This window comes from Typopeltis vanoorti, chromosome 13, assembly GCF_054136105.1.
Source record: "Typopeltis vanoorti isolate ZY-2024b chromosome 13, IOZ_Tvanoo_1.0, whole genome shotgun sequence".
NCBI lineage: Eukaryota > Metazoa > Arthropoda > Arachnida > Uropygi > Thelyphonidae > Typopeltis > Typopeltis vanoorti.
The window spans coordinates 32798179-32814944 of NC_143561.1; the positions used below are offsets into that span (position 1 = coordinate 32798179).

Consider the following 16766-nt stretch of genomic DNA (forward strand, 5'->3'; position numbering starts at 1 on the left):
AGCAAGAAATTATAATTATAATAATAACACTAGTATTAATAACAGTTCTCTTAGCTGGTAGAATATGTTCCTTTTAGAAGAGTTATTTATTTGTATGCGATTTGTATCTTGCTGAAGATTATATAAATCATTTCAAGAAGTTACCTTCGGATTAGCAGTTGTTCATTTTTGTGATTGCCTCTGGTGAATGACATCTGAGACATTCAGATATTCGTAAAATCATGGCCGGATCTAGTTCGAGTAATGGAATAATTCGTCAGGGTTCTGCGTGGTTTCAAAGAAAGATTAACTTACGTCCTGTGCACAGAGGATGTCATTTAGTAACAGATGAAATTTTAAAGCAAGTACCTGAATTGTCAAAATTTAGTGTTGGACTTTTCCATGTGCAAAGTAAGCGCAATTTAATACATACTTATAGTGGTGTCATAGATACGGTATTGTTTGACGCTTCCTTAGGATTTAGAATGTTAGTTTATTATATCTTGGAAAACTTCGTTCTCTACATATCCCCCACCTTTTTTTTTTCTTTTGCATCATTTTTTCAGGTCGATAAATGAAAAAAAAAAAAAAAAATGTAACATAAATGGAATTTCATGTTTGCAGATGAAGAAATCAGGTGGTAGGAAACTTGGAAATACCGGATACATATTTATTAACCACTGAGCACTTGTGGATTGACACTTGTATCATACAATTAGACGTAAACGATGAATGGGACATAATGCATTTGCAGATATAAAAGACACTGCACATTGTTTACCATCAATGATTTGAACAGAAATTGAAAATATGCAGTTAAATAGCATCAAATTAGTATTCGTGTTTTTTTTATTATTTTTTTTACTTTTTTTTAATTCGAGCATTTGGATAAGCATTTAGGGGAAAAAAGCAACCAGAAAAGATGGAATTAAAAAAAAAAAAATAGAAAACTAATTTGTGTTTTCTAATTGTATATTTTACTAATTCTGCATGTTAAATACAACATTATTAAAGTTCCTTTTCCTCCAGTTCATTGAGGAATAAATAATGCCCTAAATAATTCTCTTTGAACAAGTGTTCTTTTTTTTCTCATTTGACTACTTGACAAAAAATAAATAAAATAAGAATTGTACAGATATCGAGGAAAGTTTAGGCCTACAATGTATAAATGGCGTTTTATGCTTTTATTAGGTAAAACTAATTTCAAGAATTTATTTTAGAATTTCAAATCAATTTTAAGATAAACATAATTTCTTATTTTAAGATTTGTGTGCAAACTTATTAACCACTCCTGTTGATGTTTTTAGAAGAGAGAGAATGTATGTAATATAACTAAATTAATTTAATTATTATTTCCTTTATTTTTTTAAAGGTGCATTAACTTTAATGAAACAATACACAAGTAATGCTCATGCTTGCATTTGATTAGAGTAGGTTAGACTATGCAGGAGAAATAAAACAAGATCCTATAATTGTAAGATAAGTGTTTAAGTCTCATCACTGAGTTCCAGACCCACAGCGATATCAAGGGACGCAGAACGATACTGTTTTGATGGGTGAAGCATAAATGCTTTTCATATTCCCCTCCATCTGAAACTTCAAGCTCGCCTTGAAAGGGCAGTGAGATTAACTGTGTTCAGCTGAGCATAGAATTGATTTGGGTCTCTTGTATTTGCAGAAATCTCCTTCATTATAGTCTGAAGCTTGCTTGATCAGTGGGTTTGGATGATTAATTGTCTTGATGAAGAACTTTTCAGCTAGGTCATGAAGGAGAGATGTGATGTAGGGAATGTTGACGTCTCTGTGAATTTGGGAGTTTCTGATAAACCACGGAACATCCAAACTCATTCTCAGACATTTGTTCTGTATTCTCTGCAGCTTTTGAATATTTGTTTTCGAAGTATGACTCCATGCAGGAGATGCGCAAGTTATGACTGGGCGTATTACCATCTTGTATATGAGCAGTTTGTTCTGAGTATCGAATTTACTTTTTCTGTTGATCACGGGATAGGGCTGCGCTATTACTTTGGATGTCTTTGAACTTATGTGTTCTATATGATTGGTGAATTGTAGTTTTTTATCGAGAATTACTCCGAGATATTTGACTGTATTCTGCCATGGGATTTTAACACCTAGTAAATGTATATCTTCCTTGAGGCTTTTTTCTAGTGAACAGTATGGCTGAGCTCTTCTGTGGATTGGATTGGATTCTCCAGTCCATCAACCATTTCTCTAATGTGTGAATACTGTTTTGGAGTCTCTTGACAGCTAGTTTGGGGCTGAGAGACCTTACTAATAATGCAGTGTCATCAGCATATAATGCAGTGATTGTTGAGCTTGGGTTTTGAAGGATATCAGCAATATAGATAGAAAACAGCAAGGGGGCCAAGAGTGAGCCCTGCGGCACTCCCGCCAGAACCTTGCGTCTGGTTGATACTGTTTCATTTATTTTGACTTGCATGTATCTGTCTCTGAGGTAAGAGTGAATTATTTTAACTAGATTAGTAGACATATTGAATGTGATGAGCTTGTAGAGAAGACCCTGATGCCACACCTTATTAAAAGCCTTTGCAGCATCTAAAAAAGACCGCAGCTGTATGAAGGTTCCGGTCGAAGCCTTCAGAGATGTATTCGATCAGCCTGTGGATCTGCTGAGCGGTGGAGTGGTTTTTTCTGAATCCAAATTGCTCATTTGGGATTATACGTAGTTAGTCCGTTTGTGATTGAAGCCTAGTAAGGACTACTTTTTCTGCGATCTTTCCAAGGTTAGACAGAAGACTGACAGGTCTGTAGCTTTCAGGGAGTTGGGCATTTTTTCCCATCTTTTTGATTGGTGTGACATCTGCTATTTTCCATGTTAAAGGGAAATACTGAAATCTGAGGATGGCATTAATATTATGTTGACTAGATGTACAATGGCTTTTCTGGGGAGTAGTTTAATTATTTTGTTTGTAATTCCATCTGAACCTGGAGCTTTATTGTATAATTATTATTATTATTATTATTACCACGGGCTACTCCAGGAGTCCTTAGACTCATCAAGGGAGGCCCTAAACATCATGTTCACACAGCTGTTCAACATTCTCACAGTATCTATCATACCTTGCCTTGAACTCGCTCACTGTCATAGCACCCACAACAGACTCTGGCAGCTTATTCCACTCATTTACCACTCTAAAAGTAAAGAACCCAGCTCTAACACCCCTGCTAACCACGCTCTTGCCCAGCTTCCATGGGTGTCCCCTAGTTCTCCCACCACCAGTCCTGATCTCAAAAATATCATCTGAATTAATCCTATAGAATCCTTTTAGCAATTTGAATGTCTCAATCATATCTCCCCTTTTTTGCCTATCAACTAGTTTCTGCAACCCACAAATCTTCAACCTGTTCTCATATGGTTCATTCCATAGACCTGCTATCATCTTAGTCACTCGCCTCTGGATCCTCTCAACCTCCTCCCCATCAAGAAGGAACCGAGGTGACCAAATCTGGGCACAGTAGTCGAGATGAGGTCTTATCAGGGCTCGGTACAGAGGTACAATAACTTGTTTTTCTCTGCTCGTCAAGGTATTTTTCAACAACCAAGTGAGTTGATGAGCTGATTTAGCTACTTTCGCAATGTGCCCCCTAAATTTCATCTCCCTATTCACCAACACTCCCAAGTCCCTGGCCTCATCAATCTCTTGGAGTACAGTTCCACCAATGTGGTATACTGCTGCTAATCTTTTCACTCCGAAATGCATAACCTTACATTTTGTCCCATTAAATTGACATCCATTCTCCTTAGTCCAGAACTCCAATCTATCTAAGTCATCTTGCAAGACTTTGACATCTTCTGCATTCACTATCGCCCTACCCAACTTTGCATCATCAGCGAACAAATGAACTGTCCCACTTAGACCATTCCCTATATCGTTAATGAACAGATTAAACAGCAGTGGTCCAAGAACAGAACCCTGTGGCACACCACTAGTCACAGGCCGTTTTTTGGACTCTACTCCTGAATAAACTACTCTTTGTTATCTCTCCATCAACCACCCAGCTATCCATCCCACCAACCCTATATCCATTCCCATATGTTGTAGTTTACGGATTAGAATTCCATGTGGTATCCTGTCAAACGCCTTTGCCAGGTCCAGCAGTATCACTGTAAACCCATTTCCCTTATCCAGTTCAGCCGTCACCTTGTTATAAAACTTGAGCAAGTTACTGAGGCATGATCTACCCTTCACAAAGCCATGCTGTCCTCTGTACAGTATCTCATTTTCATCAATCCATTCCTGTATTTTTCCCTTGACTACTTTCTCCAAGACCTTGACAACGACTCCTGATATGCTGATCGGTCGGTAATTTGCAACCATAATCTTGGATCCTCCTTTATGCAGTGGAACTATTTTCCCCTCTTTCCACGCCTTCGGGACTAAGCCAGACCTGAGACTCAGATTAAACAACATGGTCAAGGGCACTGATAATTCATTAGCCGCTTCATGCAAGACCCGTGCCGGTATACCATCCAATCCCACAGATGTATTCACATTAAGGTTCTGTAATAGACTATTCACCTCCACTTCATTCATCACAATTCCCATATAAACTAATGGTTCCTTCATTTTTTCAACGTCACCACCTGGATGATATACTTTTGCAAAGTGCGCACTCAGTAACTCCACTATATCGATTGGTTCAGTGAACTCTTTACCATCGTCATTCCTTAAAATCATTTTGCCATGTACAGTTTTTTTCTTGCTTGCAGCATATTGAAAGAACTGTTTGGGATTCTCTTTTGCTTGCATAGCTAGTTTCCTTTCATAATCGGCTTTTGCTGTTTTTACCACACTCGTTACCCTTCTAGCCTGTACTTTATACTGTTCGTGTGCCTGCAGGTCACCCCTTTCTTTAAATTCCCTCCATAGTTGTTTCTTTTTTTGCAGCTCAAGCTTAATGGTGTTATTCATCCATTTAACCCCTCCTTGTTTCACTATTCGGACCTTAGGTATACAATCAGCCATAACCTCCTGTAAATGCTCTTTGATCACTTCCCATGCTCTATCGACGTCCAGCCCTTGCAGTTGTACATGCTATGGCACTGATCCAAGCAATCTCCTAAGCTTGTCATACTTGCCAGCACGGTAATTCCACATATACCCTGTCTTAATCACAAATTTCACACCTTTAGCCACCTCCCAGGTCAAGACCTTATGATCACTCTCACCAATAGGTGGCAACATGGTCATATTCATTACAGTCAAATTCTCAGATACTATTACCAGGTCAAGCACTCTCACACCCCTAGTATTTTCAATTACATGCTGTTTCAGATAGTTATCCCTTAATAATTGAATAAAATCCATTTCCTTCCTCACATGTGTCCTCTCCTCCTTCCAATCAATGTTACCATAGTTGAAATCCCCCATAATAATTACCCTCCTTCCACTCATTTCATCAATTTCATCAACTATGGTAACATTGATTGGAAGGAGGAGAGGACACATGTGAGGAAGGAAATGGATTTTATTCAATTATTAAGGGATAACTATCTGAAACAGCATGTAATTGAAAATACTAGGGGTGTGAGAGTGCTTGACCTGGTAATAGTATCTGAGTATTTGACTGTAATGAATATGACCATGTTGCCACCTATTGGTGAGAGTGATCATAAGGTCTTGACCTTATGATCATAAGGTCTTGACCTTATGATCACTCTCACCAATAGGTGGCAACATGGTCATATTCATTACAGTCAAATACTCAGATACTATTACCAGGTCAAGCACTCTCACACCCCTAGTATTTTCAATTACATGCTGTTTCAGATAGTTATCCCTTAATAATTGAATAAAATCCATTTCCTTCCTCACATGTGTCCTCTCCTCCTTCCAATCAATGTTACCATAGTTGAAATCCCCCATAATAATTACCCTCCTTCCACTCATTTCATCAATTTGTTTATGCATACCATCTATTCCATCACCTGGTCTATAGCAGCACCCAACTGTATATTTTATTCTGCCAGTATCAATCTCACACCAAATAGCCTCAAATGAGCTCCTTTCACTATCCTGCAATACTTCAATTCTCCTTGGCTGCAGTTCATCAGCTATCATCAACAACACCCCTCCCCCAATTTTATTCTCTCTGTCCCTCCTAAACATACTATAACCTACACATTCTATCCCACTAACTATATCATCTTCCGTCAGCCATGTTTCACTAATGCCAATAACCTGTGGCCAGGAAGAGCCAATCAAGGCCAAAAATTCTTCCTTCTTGTTCCTAATACTCCTGGCATTAGTATACATGAATTGCAGTGTTCCCTTTGTCCCACCCCTATCTTGATGCGTTATTCTAAATATCCCATTCCCATTTTTTGTCCTTATTGCTGGCTCAGGTACATTGTATACATTTTTACACTCAACTGTCTCACTGATGTCTGGATATCCACTCCCCCCCCCACCTTCTTGGTAGTTCTAGTTTCCCAGGTTCTGCACATCCATTTTCACTTCATTCAGCAACACTTTTTCCAGTCTCCGCACACCAAGTCCATTCAAATGCAGTCCATCCATCTTGTATAAGTCCTTTTACCCATCAAACTCATTCCACACGTCCACAAATTCCACACCACACCGTCCGCATAACCTGCGCATAATATCATTTGCGATTATGGCCCTCCTTCTAAACTCCTCTCTGTCATACCGCGGTAACAGACTCACCATTCTAACTCTGTCACTCTTTTCTTTCGCTACCTTTAACAATACTTTCAAGTCCTCTCTCATAAAAAATTTATCACCTTTCAATTCATTCGTACCAGCCACAATTGTTATTTCTTTCACCCTCTGTTTTTGCACTCTAATGATAATGTTTATAATTTCTGTTGGAGAAGTGGGTGTGAGAGGTTCTTGGTCATCTTTTTGTTGTGTTATGGCCTGCCTAACTCGGCGGTGAATCTTGTAGAGATATCAAGGGAGAATTAATGCAGAATCCATATATTTCCCATATACAAGTCATAAAAAGGTGTATTGTCTTATTAACATCTGACCTCCATGTAGTCGGAGACTCACCATGAATTTATTAGACTGCTCTGTATTAGAGATAGTTCTGGTAAGTTTTTTTCACTTGGTTTTTAAGTAAATTATACTAGCTAAGAAAATATATTCTTGTTTAATCCTTTATGCAAGTGTAAGTGAACAAGATTTGCATGTGAAGTATCTTCATGACTAGGTTACTTGTATATAACCAAGTGAAAGAACTTTCCAGTCAGAAGTCAAATGAAGGCAGAAATTAGACAGATTCGTGGATGATGAGTGAAGTGCCTGGAAAATTAGTACAAATCAGCCAGTGAAATATCAAAAAAACTCTGTCAGACAGAAAAATTAGCTGAAAGCGTTAAGAGACAAAAAAATATAATGTGAGAGGAAATGGTACTGTAGAATAAATTGGTCCAATGATTTTTTATTTAGTAATGTTTGATACAGTAGATATTCTATCCAATATTACAGATTTTTATAGAATAAATACCAAAGCATGACATAATTATTCTTATGGGTGATGTTGAATACTAGAGTTGGCAAAAGAAATATTGAAGATGCAAGAGCAGTGAGTAATGAAGCATGTGGTGAAAAAAAAGTAGAATGTAAAATAAGGTAAAATAAGGTAAAACGAATAAGCTTATGACAGAGTGAAAAATATTTAAGCATAAATAAATATATTATTATTATTATGTAACACCTCCAGGGAGTCCAAAGACTCATTGAGGGAGGGCATCTACCTTCAACTTTCCGTCTCCACCAACTGTGACTACCTTCATCATACACCAACGCCATCTACCACCAACCACCACCACTACTAGTATATTCACAGACAATCACAAACGTCCGTGTCCATGGCAGGATTCGAACCCACAGCATTTTGGCTGGAGAGTGGATGCACTACCCACTCGGCCAACCAGGCCAGCAAATATATTAAAGTCCTGGATATCATTAAATGATAAAAGCAAAAGCCAAATTGATTTCATCACAATCAAGGATACTTTGAAATACTTACTCTCAGCTGTTAAAGCAAGGAGCTACTGTAGGATCTGATCATTATTTAATGACAACTAAACTTAAAGCTGTGGAGGAGTAATAAGAAAATTAAAAATCAGAATGGCAGGATCAGAATATTATATGTGGAAGTTGAAAATGAATTTAATAAAGCAAACATTTATCTGTTATAAGAGAAGATTGATTTCAATTTTAGTGGATGAGAAACTAGAAAGCAAGTAAGAAGAAAGTGCAAAAGATTATTATTATTACACAACACCTCCAGGGAGTCCTAAGACTCATCGAGGGAGGGCACCTACTCTATATCTCTCTGTCTCCTTCATCATCTACGCCAGCGGCATCTACTGCCTACCACCACCACTAGTATTTTCACAGACAATCACAAACATCCACCCATGGTGGGATTCGAATCCACAGCCTTTTGACTGGAGGGCAGATATGCTAACCACTCGGCCAACCAGGCCAAAGATCAATAGATGTGATAGAAGGAGATAGAAAAAATTTTAGTATAATATATATAATGGCAAAAGACTGATTTGTTACTAAGAAAGGAAAAAAAGGACAAACATTCATTATCAAACAAGATCTGGAAACTCATAAGAAGAAAGGCACAAAATTAAAATGCTAAGTCTCAGAGAATTAAAAAAATTAATTTGAGAAATCCTAGAGAGAGAAAAGTTAGTTAAAAGATCAGATCATGACAATAGAAGCACAAAAGGCCACAATATCTAGCCGTGTTTAAAAAAATTTATGAGGTGACAAGGAAAATATGCTCTGAAAGAAGGAAGCAAGTCAATGCTATAAGGAATAAAAATAGTGTGTTGCTAACTGAAGAAGATAAGATTGTTGAAAGAGATGAAGAGAGAGCACTTTGAAGTGGTTTTAAATATAGGAAACAATATAACTGACAAAAAAAAAGTTCATTAATGAAATCCTGTAAGTATAGATTTAAATATTACACTGTAACCAAAATCTAAAAATGAAATAATGACTGTAATAGAGAAGGTGAAAAGTGGAAAGCGATATGGCAATGATAATATAGCAGTAGAAATGCTTAAAACAAAAAATTGCTGCCGATAAGTTGCAAGTGAGCTTATAATGTGCTTTGAACTGAAAAGATATCCAGATAGCAGAAAGAAGCAATGATAATTATAATTACAAAAAAAAAAAAAAAAAAAAAAAAAAAAAAAAACTTACTAAATGTAAAAAATAGAGGGGAATTAGTCTGTCAGTGCTTGCAAACATTTTCTTCTAAAATTTTGATAAATAGAATTAAAAGTGAAATAGAAAAGATATTAAAGCATGAAAAAGTTTGTTTTAGAACAATCAGAAGTATTATGCATCACTTTTTATTTAAGGAATATTGAACAATGTATAGAATGTAGAACCTCCTCCTTATACCGATATTGGTTTCACAAAACTATTGACATTACTGAGAGAGATATTATGAATAATTATTAGAAACTATGGAATTATTATTTTTCTGATATCCATGGAGTCATACTTCATCATGGGAAGTCAATACTAGACAAAAGTCTATACTACCACTCCTTCAACTCATTGACCATTTGCACTTTTACCATCCTCTCAGGTAATGCATTCCATACTCCTACCGTTCTCGTGCAAAAAACTTTCTCTATTATATAGTGAATCCTGTGGAGTATTAATAACTTAAACATAAACATGTGACCACAGTATTTAAATTATTTAATAAGTAAATATTTCGTCTTAAGTATCTTAGGACATTATCAGTACAATAATTAGTAATTACAATACTAGGAATAACATACAGTTAGGGTAAATGCTTACAATGGAATCCCACTATGCATGCAGTAGCATGATACAGAATTAAATTAAAATATATCTGATAAAAAATAAATTAGATTAAATTTAATAATCTTGTTGGCCTGAGCGATTAGCATATCTGCTCTCCAGCCAAAAGGCTGCGGGTTGAAATCCTGCCATGGGCATGAATGTTTGCGATCATCTGTGAAGGTGGTTGGCGGTAGATGGCGTTGATGCAGTTATGGTTCATTGTAGTTGGTGGATTGAGTGGTGGAGACAGAGTTGGAAAGTAGGTATCCTCCCTCGATGGGTCTTTGGACTCCCTGGAGGTGTTACGTAATAATAATAATTCTATTATTATTATTATTAAAATTATTATGTAAGTTTTGAGAAAAGCAATGGAAGCTACATCTGGTATTTATTGATCTGGAGAAAGCATATGATAGAGTCCCAAGGCAAGAAGTCTGAGGGAGAAGAAGGTACCAGAGAAATATGTCAAGCTGGTGCAGGAGATGTACAGAAATGTGAAGACAAGAGTTCGGACCTGCCTGGGAGAGACAGAAAGTTTTCCAGTGACAGTTTGCTTGCATCAATGGTCAGCATTAAGTCCGTTCCTGTTTAATATTGTGATGGAGGTGATGACGGAGGAGGTGAGAGAAGACGCTCCTTGAACTATGTTGTATGCAGAGGACATCGTGCTGTGTGCAGAATCAAGAGTTGAAGTGGCAGCTAAACTGGAAAGTTGGAGGAAAGTACTGGAAGAGAGAGGTATGAGACTGAGCAGAAATAAAACAGAGTATATGTGTTGCAAAGTGGATGGCAGCCAGGAAACAGATCTGGAGCTGGAAGGAAATGTCATCAGGAAGGTCAGTGACTTTAGATACTTAGGTTCAACATTGAAAGAGGATGGTGAGGCTGAGAAGGAAGTAGAATGCAGGATACAAGCAGGATGGAGGAACTGGAGAGAGATAGAGATGGCTGGAGTGCTATGCGATAAGAGGATGCCAATCAATCTAAAAGGCAAAATCTACTGGACAGTAGTGAGACCAGCTATGACGTACGCTATGGAAACTGTGGCCCTGAGGAAAAATAACATCAGCAGGATGGAGGTAGCAGAGATGAGAATGCTTAGTTGGATGTGCGGTGTGACCAGAAAGGATCGTCTGAGAAATGACTATGTAAGGGGAACGGTGAAAGTTACGAACTTAGGAGCAAAGATACAGGAGGCAAGGTTAGGATGGTCATGTGATGAGGAGGGAGGAAGAGTATGTGGGAAGAAAAGTCATGCAGATGGATGTGCAGGGGAGGAGGAAGCACAGGCAGCCAAAGAAGAGATGGAGGGAGATGGTAGAGGAAGACTTGAGGATGAAGAACTTGGATGTGGCTACAGCCCAAACAGGAGGTTGTGGAGGAGACTCACTACAAACAGCGACCCTACTTAAGTGGGAAAAGCTGCAGAAGAAGAAGAAGAAGAATTCTATATCACGCTATTGCACACATAGTGGGATTCTATTGTAAGCATGTGCTCTAACTGTATGTTATTCCTAGTATTGTTTGAAATCTGCTCTAACTGTATGTTATTCCTAGTATTGTTTGAAATTATTGTACTGACAATGTCCTAAGATACTTAAGATAAAATATTTACTTATTAAATAATTTTAATACTGTGGTCACGTGTGTATGTTTAAGTTAAGTTGCAAAAAACTTGCATCTTATCTTCTTACTCACTACTTTTGAAATTTCCAGGGATGTCCCACCATGTTCTTGTTTCTTCTTATTCTGCCATATGAAAATTCTTTCCAGTGTGAGTCTGATAATAACCTTTCAACTGCTTAAATGTCTTGCTCATATCATCCTTTCATATTCTCTCCAACAAATTCTGTAGTTCGCATGTCTTCAGTCTGTTTTCATTTGCCCTCATTTTCGTTATCCATCTCTACATCCTCTCCAAAGTTATTTTGTCATCAGCAATTTCCTGATATGTACCTCCAAGGGATGTTCAGGTTATTATTAAAGTGCTACATGATTAAATTTATATTACTGTTATTAATCTCCTATCAACGAGTTTCCTACAAATCAATCTATTACTTGTGAGCACGCCAATATTATCATATCTAACATGTTGTGCTTCTAAGACACTTCTGACTGAATCAATCCACCTAGACCTTCATCTTCCTCTGGGTCCCTTTCCTGCCATCTTGGCATCAAATGCCTGTTTTTACTAACCTTTCTTCACCCATTCTATTTAAGTGGTCATACCACCTTGGATTAGCTCTGGTGACACATTCTTGAATGCTAATAATATCAGGTTCCTTTCTAATATCTTCATTTTTAATATGATTCTGCCATTGATGCCATCAGTTCACTCCTCTAATTTTTCTCAGAACCCTCATATCTGTGGTCTCTAGTCTTTGATCAAGTGCCTTATTTCTAACCCAACTTTCAGATCCATAACTTAAAGCAAGGTTATTTCTTCCCCTTCAAAACAAGTGGCCAGATCTGAGCACAGAAGCACAGATGTGGTCAGATCAAAATTCCCTTCTGATGAAAATGTGAAAGTAAAATAAATGCATAAAGAAAGTAAAAGTTATTGTCCAGTAAACATTAGAATGGTTTGAAATAAGGACTGGTGCAAGATAGGGTTGCATGATGTCTTGATTACTTTTAACAGCCATTGATTGGATTATGAAAAAAGTTAGAGGTATAAGGAGAGAAAGAAGAGTCCTTTATCACAGCTGAAGGATATAGATCATGCAAATGAATAGTTTTGATATGATCAAAACACCCTGATATAACATCCAAAATCAGGAATGTTGTATAAAACACCTGAAAAAGTTAAATATGAATAAAATAAAATATCTTAAATTGAACAATGAATGTCAGAAAGAATTATAAAATTGAACATACAGAAGAGTTTGTATTTTGCCTGCTTAGAAGCTCATACTGAAGGTGGAACTGGCATATTGCACAGATTGACAAAAGCAAATATTGCTTTAAAAAGATTGAAAACAATGTGGAAAAGTTATTTTTACACGTGGAAATAATAAACTCCACATTATTATGGAAATCATCCAAATGTTATAATAAAACCAAAATAAAGATCTGAATAGTAATGTCAAGGCCATATTATAATACAGATCAGAGACATGGAAATTGACAAAGAAACAGAAAGCTAAATTAAATAGTTTACAAATGAAGTGCATCAAGATGCACTTTGTGAGGCTCAATTTCAACTGAGAACAATTTGTTGTTCTTTGTGAAGAACAATAACTACTTCACAAAGATCACTTTGTGCAATCAATTTTCGCCTGCATCTTCATGAAGCAGATGGAAATTTATTGCACATGTATTGAGAATACAATAAGAGATTCCAAGGATAGCTTTTGAGATGAATCCCCAATGAGAAAACAAATAGAAGGCCTTAACTAACTTGTGGAGAGCAACAGAATCAGTTAAAAAGGTAGAATTAACTAGAGAAAACAAATCTCAGCCTTATGTGCTACATGGCATGAAGAGGATAGGCAGTAGGTAATAGAGCAGATATGCATCAATTTGCAGTTGAAATCCTTATGATTAAATATTGAGTAGTGCAAGATTGGATAATAACAGTAAATCATAAAACTAAATTTGGTGTGCTAAGAGTTGATCATTGCTATGCTTCAATTAAGAAGACATCTTTTTTAAAAAAAGTATAATAGCTTACTTGATAAGATAAAGTTGGTATAAATGATGAGAGACTGAAGAATATAATGATAAGCGTAGTTTGGGATGGGGAGTGTAAATGGTGATTAACTGGTGGAACTATGTAGTTAATATAATAGGTGGCACAATCTTCCAACAGTGCAGTATTAGAGAACACATATAGTAGCCTGGGTATCACTGGATGGCAAAACACAAAATCAAATAGCATATACCAGAAGCAGGAAAATATTATTATAATGTCTAAAGGAAAAAAGTACTGATATTGGATCAGATTACCATCTAATAATTAGATCAGTGTAGTCATGTGCTCGAAAAAAAAATAGAGGTGGAAAGGAGTTAAGGGATGTAGATTTTTGATAAATTAAAATATGAAGTCTATAAGGAGTTTAAAATTAAGTTAAAGAAAAATATACATAGCACTAATTTGAATGGACAAGCAAATATCAGGAATAATGACATGGGGGGGGGACCTTTTAATGATATAGAACACCTTTTGCTATGTTAAAAGAAGGAAGAATGGAATTGATGGAAACTTTGAAACTAGTTGAGGAAAGAAAAAGCTAAGCTGAAATTATATGCAAGAAATCCTCTCCAACAAGAAATTAACTTAAATATATTTTTATTTCTTAAAATGCCTATTTTAATGTTTTAATTTAAATAGAAAAGGTAAAAGAAGTGCTAGAGAAGATCAATACCAGTAGTTTGCAGAAAAGAAAGAACTGACTGAGGACACAACTTCTCCAGACTTTTTGGAGAACCATTGCAAAGCATGTCTCAATGAATGATCTAAATGGAAATTCTAATGTCAGCAATGAAAAGGTGGAGACAGCACCTCAGTCAAATATTAATTAGTAATGATAGAATGCATATGGGGGGGAAAGTAAATGAATTAAAAATTGATAGCAGCCTGCCATCTAAATTGGAGATTTTTTAAAAAATGCTATTAAAAAATGGGAAAACTTCTGCAGTGATGTAGTCATATAGGTTATGATGGCATCATTGCAGAAGGTTTAAAAACTGACTTGTTACAGGTATGCTCTATCCACTATTTCAAGATTTTTTATTTTTTCTTGTAGGATAGGGGGGAGGGTGTTTCTAGAAGGCAACAGTATAGTTGCAGACCAAATAGATGTTTTACAGACTACATTAATATCTTAATAATAATAAAGATAATAATACTTGAACAATGTGATAAATTTAATTCTCTTTTATTTTTACCATTTGTAGATTATGAAAAAAAACTTCAATTCTGTTTAGAGATACTGTGTGTGTCAATTTCATTTCAATTTAAGGAATGCCACAGAAAATAATAAACCTCGTAAAGGGAGGTTTTTAATAAATTCCAGCCGAGCATTGCATGATGGATATTTGTCATAGCCTTTCACAGCTAGCATACAGTTATGTCAGCTAGATCAGATACGTAGGTATTGAAAGTAAACTAAACACATTACAAGAAGAATCACTAAAAATTAGTTTAAAAATAAGAACAAAAGAAATAATGATAGATAGTTGTAGCAAGCTTTTTCACTGAAAAACCAGATAGATTATACTTGACAAAGTATCATGTTTTCATCCTTATTTTACCAAGCTTGAGCAACAACAACAAAAAAAGACTGCATATGAAATGGCTTCCCAAGTAGGGAAGAATCAGTAAAATAAGGTTAAAACAAGAATATAATTTCTTATTTCAACTTGTCAATTATACTTTATTTCCCAGTGAAAAAACTTACTATATCTGTCTCTAATTTCCGTTTCTCCAATAATGTTCTGATACGCTATCTTGCACTACTTGTATATGGAATGACTTGGGTTCCTTGAGTTAGCTCTCTTAGCTGATATCACTCTGAATCCAGAAGATGCTTTTTTTTTACAAATGTTACAAACATAGGAGTGATACTAGTCCATTATGTAGGCTAAAGGTTAAATAATTTGGAAACTGTTCTAGTCTAGAGACTAAAGGTGGGACTTTTCAAGCCACTTCAGGTATCCAACAAGCAGGTTAGTAGTCTCACTCCATGCATGAAGTGACATTTAAACCCATGTGATATTGCCATTGATGCCATCTGTTCACGTCCCTAATCATTCTCAGGACTCTCATATCTACAGTCTCCAGTTTTTGGTCAAATGTTTTACTTCTAACCCAGCTCTCGGATCCATAAGTTACAATTGGTTTGAACACTGTCTGGTATACAGCTAATTTAGTGTTTTGACTAATTTCTCTCTTATTCCATATAAATTTATTCAGTTGACTTCCTACCATACAAGTTTTGTTGATTCTGTCATCTATTTCCATATTTATTATTATTATTCAGGCCTCCATGGAGTCAAAAGACTCATCGAGGGGAGGTTCCCCCCTAAGAAACACAAAGTCTATCATACCACTCCTTAAACTCATTGACCGTTCTCGCTCTCACCACTCCATCAGGCAATGCATTCCACGGTTCAACCACCCTCCATGCAAAGAAACCACTCCTCACCCTCTTGCTCACAGTTTCCTTTCATAACTTCCAGGGGATGGCCTCTTGTCATCACTCCTTCCCGCTGTTCAACCAAGCAAAAGAACTCCCCAGTGTCAACCCTGTAACCACCTCTCAACAGTTTAAAAGTCTCAATCATATCACCTCTCCTTCTATCCACCAAACTCCAGTCCACATTCCCTCAGCTGATCCTCATCACCAAAATTTAATTTACCATCTTCATTAAAAATTGTGCCTAAGTAGCTGAAATGTTTTACTTGTTTTATAGGTTCTCCATTCACAATGTAGTTGATATTTTCATTGTCTTTGTCTTGTTATTGCTGACCTTCATACCATATCTATTACAACAGTTATTGAATTTAGTCAGGGAATCTTGTAGACTTGCACTGGATTTATTTAGAAGTTGGAAGTTTTTCCACTTGTTTAGACTATAATAAATTCAGTTTAATCCTTTATCCAAGTGTAAGCAAATAAAGTTTGCACCTGAAATATCTTCAGGACTGAGGCAACTCGTGGTAAAGGTGGTCCAAGCTCTCATCACTCCTTGTCCCAGTGTCTCCCATAATGCAAAGCATATCTCCTTGTGGACATGTATAATGCTGCTTATTAAGGGAAGGGCCACTACCCAGACCGGTTTCGACCTTTATTGAGGTCTGGCTCCCACTGACGAGATTTTGTTTCAGTGAGAGTTTGCTTACAAAGGATTAAACTAAATTTATTATAGTCTAACCAAGTGGCAAAAAACTTCCAACATCTTTCTCTAAATCCAGAGTAATTTAATAAT

At 36.4% G+C, this 16766-nt stretch overlaps 1 protein-coding gene across 1 annotated transcript in view; it reads left to right on the forward strand.

The window, feature by feature from the left end:
* Positions 1–221: 221 nt before the first annotated feature.
* The window catches only part of LOC150100037 (uncharacterized), a 108757-nt gene continuing 92212 nt past the window's right edge, over positions 222–16766 (forward strand). Inside the window, exon 1 of the mRNA XM_090402994.1 lies at positions 222–390. Within this exon, the coding sequence (XP_090259120.1) occupies positions 222–390 (169 nt within the window). The remainder of the gene's footprint in view (positions 391–16766) is intronic.